This window comes from Fulmarus glacialis, unplaced genomic scaffold, assembly GCF_000690835.1.
Source record: "Fulmarus glacialis isolate BGI_N327 unplaced genomic scaffold, ASM69083v1 scaffold27766, whole genome shotgun sequence".
NCBI classification, from domain to species: domain Eukaryota; kingdom Metazoa; phylum Chordata; class Aves; order Procellariiformes; family Procellariidae; genus Fulmarus; species Fulmarus glacialis.
In genome coordinates this window covers 1-5,090 of record NW_009217904.1, presented here as the reverse complement: position 1 = coordinate 5,090, position 5,090 = coordinate 1, and the positions used below count along the sequence as shown (strand labels likewise).

The 5,090-nt window shown below is 36.7% G+C and overlaps 1 protein-coding gene across 1 annotated transcript in view; it reads right to left on the bottom strand.

Moving 5' to 3' along the window:
• LOC104078291 (pre-mRNA-splicing factor CWC22 homolog) overlaps positions 1-4,891 on the bottom strand; it is a gene marked incomplete at its 3' end in the record, with an annotated part of 12,627 nt that extends 7,736 nt beyond the window's left edge. The window contains exons 1-4 of the mRNA XM_009579860.1: positions 4,778-4,891; positions 1,740-1,807; positions 795-911; positions 383-640 (exon numbers count right to left, since the gene is read on the bottom strand). Of these exons, the coding sequence (XP_009578155.1) occupies positions 383-640; positions 795-911; positions 1,740-1,807; positions 4,778-4,804 (470 nt within the window). The remainder of the gene's footprint in view (positions 1-382; positions 641-794; positions 912-1,739; positions 1,808-4,777) is intronic.
• Between the last annotated feature and the right edge of the window lie 199 nt (positions 4,892-5,090).

Here is a 5,090-nt window from a genome sequence, read left to right as displayed (position 1 = left end):
TGAATGTAAACTGTAATAAATAAATAAATAAAATAGGTAAGAAAATATTCACTGCATAAATTTGAAGACTAGTTCACAATTATATATTTAACTACTAGGAAATCACTGAACCTGCATGATATACCAAAATGTAATTCTCTGCGATACAGTATGTTCAGTTTTCTAAGATATTCCAAAAAATCCCTGGTTATGTTCTGTATCCCACTTTTCCATTTACACTTTGCAGCAGAAGCAGGTACAGTCATAATCTGATTCTCTTACCCTTCTTCCGATAAAAATATACCTTCAAAAGAATGATCACAGCCCTCAAAAGGTATCCCATTTTCACCAACCTTCACTAAAACCTTTCAGTAAAAATTCTAATACGTTACTTTCAACTCACCTATTTTTATCAGTGATTTGCTCTTGCATCATCCTGAGCTTGGCAGGCGGAATATACGCACCACCTGTGCGAGTAAGGATTGGATCCACTTCTTCTTTCTTCTTCTTTGAAGTGGTCTCATCATGAGCAAGTGAGCTCTGGACTGCCGACCTCTCTGGACTCCTATGATCAGGTGATGAATATCTTCTCTGCTTCCTTCGATCTGATTCTCTTTCCTCCCATTTCTCATGGTGTCTTTCTCTCCCCCTTTCCATCCTTCTAAAAAAAAAAAAAAAACAAAAAAACCAAAAAAAAACCAAAAAAAAACCCAACAAAAAACCCACAAAACACCCAAGCATTCATGAAAAGTTTTCAGGTTTTATTCTTTAAAATGAGTATTTTATTACTGATTAAGAAAGGGCTTGATACTTACCTTCCTTCTGAAGTTCTGTCATCATAGTATTCCCTTCTTGAATACTCCTGATCATATCTGCTGTCATCAGAGTACCTTCTCTTTCTGGGAGATGGAGACCTGTCACGCTCTATATCCCTATTTGCAACCCAACACACAAAATTCTTAGTAATAGGCTTAGAAAAGCAATGCTATTAATATCTACTTGCAATGCAATGTTACATATATGCTAACTGTTCCAATTCTGCAACATGAGTTTCAATATACACATCATTCAAATAGAAGATGCTCCTTTTATAATAATTTGTTGTCAGCAAAAAATAATCAAAAATCAAGAGAAGCACTCTTGTAAAAGGAAGCTCCTCCTAGAACTTAAAATTAAATGCTAAATGGTAGTAACATCAAATACCAAAGGTAAATTCAGCACTGTGCATTCCTTGGAACACAGCATTCGTTTCACCTACTTTTTGCCTGTGTAGCATGAAACAGAATAGACACTATTAGAAAAAAATATTGTGTTTAGTACAAGAGGTTTCATTCCAATTAAAATGTAAAAATAAAAGTAAACTGGTAACAGTTCATCTCATGCCTCGGTAGATTGCAGTTCAAATGATATTTCTCCACCTCCTGCTGGCATCAATAATCTTGCTCTAAAGTGACAATTGTGGTATCAGCAATATGCAAGTCCAAGCAAAAAGCTGGCATCTAATTTCCATTTTCATGTCCCGTGACAATGTAACTGAACGCTAAGGATTTTTTAAAGACTCAGTTTTAATAACAAATCTATTTAATTACTGCTATATTGACATTCAAGTATTTTATTAAACCTACACTTATTTTTCACTGCTCAGTTATGGTAATATATAAAAAGAAACAGAAACCTCTTTTTTTTTTTTTTAACTTATCTAACTCCCTATATGAGGTAATATATACAGAATTATAGGGTATAAAAATAAATCAATCTACCTGTCCTCTGGAGACAAACTTCTTTGGCGTGAACTGTAGTTTTCCTTCCTTTCGTAACTGGAACCATGCTTTAAGAAAACAGAAAGAAAAATCAAGCTCCAACATTGTATGTTAATTACTATGAGCGCATATATCTTGAGATCAAAGCATTCCATGTCTTTGGTTCCCTACTCCTTCACAAGAAGCAAGGATCATCAAATAAAGCTAACGACAGTCAGTTATGACAAGGAGAGCTGGTTCTAAATAACAAGTAGTTCAGCAGCTGGAACCTCTGCTACAGGATGCTGCAGATGCCAAATGCTTACATGGGTTCAAGACACTGGACAAACACTGAAGAAAAATTCACATGCGTTACCAAAGAAATTATCTGGCTCAGGAAGCTGCAAATAGGCAGAGACTAGGAGGGTATGCGGGTGAATACTTTTATGGCTGCACTGTTCCTAAACTTTTCAAGGCATCTGCTGTCGATTACTGCTGGAGACTAGAATAGATGGACCTTCGGTCTGCCTTTCCTGCTTCCTTCTTCCATACGCCATTTTACACTTCCTTGAATCACGTGCAATACCATTAACAGAATTTTACCACTTCTTGTTTGAAGAGTGTCTTTCCTCCCTCCTAAAGATCCCCTTTCTTGCATAATTTTTCCTTACCTTTCTCCTTTTTACTAACCATGATTTATTTTCTCATGAGTCATGCCTAGCTTCATACGTTATAAACGTCTAAGTTACACTGTTCCATGTGACAGATCCTGGAAGTAAATTTAATTCTAGATTTTTGAAATTTAAGTTTGTAGGATTGTTTAAGTGATAAACACTTAAATAGTTCACAGCAAATTCTGTAGTCTGAACCATGACCTACAGAATTACGGAGTCATACACAAAAATCGCAATATGACAGCATCTACAACACACACAGAAAGACATTGACGTCATCAAGATGTTTCAAAACTACTTTGGTACAGTAAGAAGCAGCTTTTATGACCTCTACACTTTCATTGTAAGGGTCCTCTCTTCCCTTAAAAGATTATTTATGATTTTTCAGAACCATTACCTCATGTTATCAGCCAGTGATCAGCTGAGAAATGGGTAACGCTTCACCTTGATGCAGAAACTCAACACAAGGACTTGCTTATGCACCTTGACTGAATTTTTTGCAGAAATATTCATCTCATGTGTTGAAGTGGCATTCTATCCATGAACATGCTGGCACACTAGTTTTTGCCCCACCAAAGAACCAGTTGAAACTGTTGGTTAGTAGAATACAATGACACCTCCTTTATAAGCAGACCCTGATGGACAGTTATACCAAATGATCTCCAAAAACTTAATTAGAAAGAGAAGTATCTTTACTAAATGGCAAGTGTGGTGTTTACAATGAGCTGTGCAAGTAAAATCAACGTTGACTGAGGCTTCCTAAAGAAACAACAGCAACACAAAGATTATGAGCATCATCCTATCAATAGACCAATGAGGCTGACTTGCTATCACTCAAATTGGTATAATGTAAATATACATTTACAGTTGAGGCCACTGTAACATATCCCAGCATATAGTCTTCTCTAGGGTACTTTTCTAACACCGTGTTAAAATTCCTCCCAGTATTATCTTGCCTGAACCAGGACAATGGTACAAAACAAACGCACTGCATCATTTACTGGGAGTATGCATCCCTACAAAAGAACATCCATCTGACAATTTAATTCCAGAGTAACATTATCTTTGATGGCAAAGCTAGTACAAGAAATTCCCGTGTTTTCACCATGGTTTTCTTTCCCTTTCAATACTCGTTTGTGGGACTATACCATATTTCAGATCATTGAAATCATTCAAGGTTAAAAAAAGTCCTTAAGTTGTTGGGTTTTTTCCCCAAAATAATATAATGCAAGACCACAACCTAAGCTTCCAAGAAAACGGTAATAAAAATCTTTGAAAAACACAGAACAGTTACTGTATCTGAGTAATATTTAGCAGATGGGAAGAGGTGGGTCTTTTTGGAATGATCCATCAGTTCTTAATCATCTGCTTTTGCCCAAGCAGACCCAAAAAGACAAGTGTTCACAGAAATAAAACAATATTACAGATGTCTCTGTATCTGGCAATTCTCATGTCCCCTTGCAAAAGGGGTCATGTTTGCTGAAGAACTCGTCACCCTCAGCTCTTCATGACCAGGCTTTCTGCCACAAGTTAGTCTTCTCCCTTGTCCATTTTGATCAAAATTATTAACAGAAAGTGTCCAAACAGCATGCTTTTGCTAACTGGCTTATTTTGACAGATGAGGGAGTACTACCATAACCACCAGACTGGGAAGATATGAGAAGATATCAAACTATCCCTCAAGCATCCCTATTAAAAAAACACTTCAGTCAGAGAAGTTGGAACCAAAAGAGCGAAGAAGCCTATGCAGGGTTGAACTCTAGAAATGCAGGCAGAGAAATACCATAGATTTGAGACAGCGTATCAGAAGAGTATTGCTCTGCTAATCTGTCCCAAATTTAGTGTACTTTACAAGCGTAGCATTTCTAAACCATCATTTTAGGTGAGTAATTTTAAACTAAATTTTTTCTTTTTGCATTCCTAAAAATCATTCCCATCCATTCAGAAATGTACCATCCAGCTTTTAAAATGGAAAGCTTTAACTTTCACAGGAAGAAATACAGTTGCCACATTAACTGCTACTTCCTGCCACTTTATCTTTTCATTTTAACATCACTGTTAATTTTTCAACACCTCTTTTCTCCATACCTCCACATGCTTATGTTCTTTGTTGAGCCATCATTCATTCACTCACTTTTCACCAATTACTTCATCATTATATGTTAATAATTATCAGATCTTCCATTGTTAGGACAACAGGCATTAGAAACAACAGTAATTCACTGACTTCACAGTACTATTTCTCTTGTAAACAGCTACTGTCAATTATGGATATCGTTTGCTCTACATTCAGGGAGCTTTATTCAACACAACATCAACTCCAAACCTAATCACCAGTAATAAGGGAATAATCAAACCTCGTAATTCAGGTTTAAGAACACTTACATTTACTTGTGTCACTCTGCTCTTCATTTTGACTTCCTACTTTTTATGAAGTTCTGAACGCGCAGCAATGAGACAATCCAAGGTGGAGTTCAGCGTATGAAAAACATTTCATCTATAACACAGAGAAGACAATCAGAAACTTTCTACTGCACACGGTGTGGGAACTTGCACTTTTAATTTGCTCTTTAAAGCTATGCTTGCCTAACTCCTTAAAACAAAAACAAAGAGCCCCCCCCCAACCCCAGTCAGATCTCTTAAGGTTACACAGCACCTGTCGCAGGAGATAAAGGCTGCACAACGGCAGCCGGGAGTT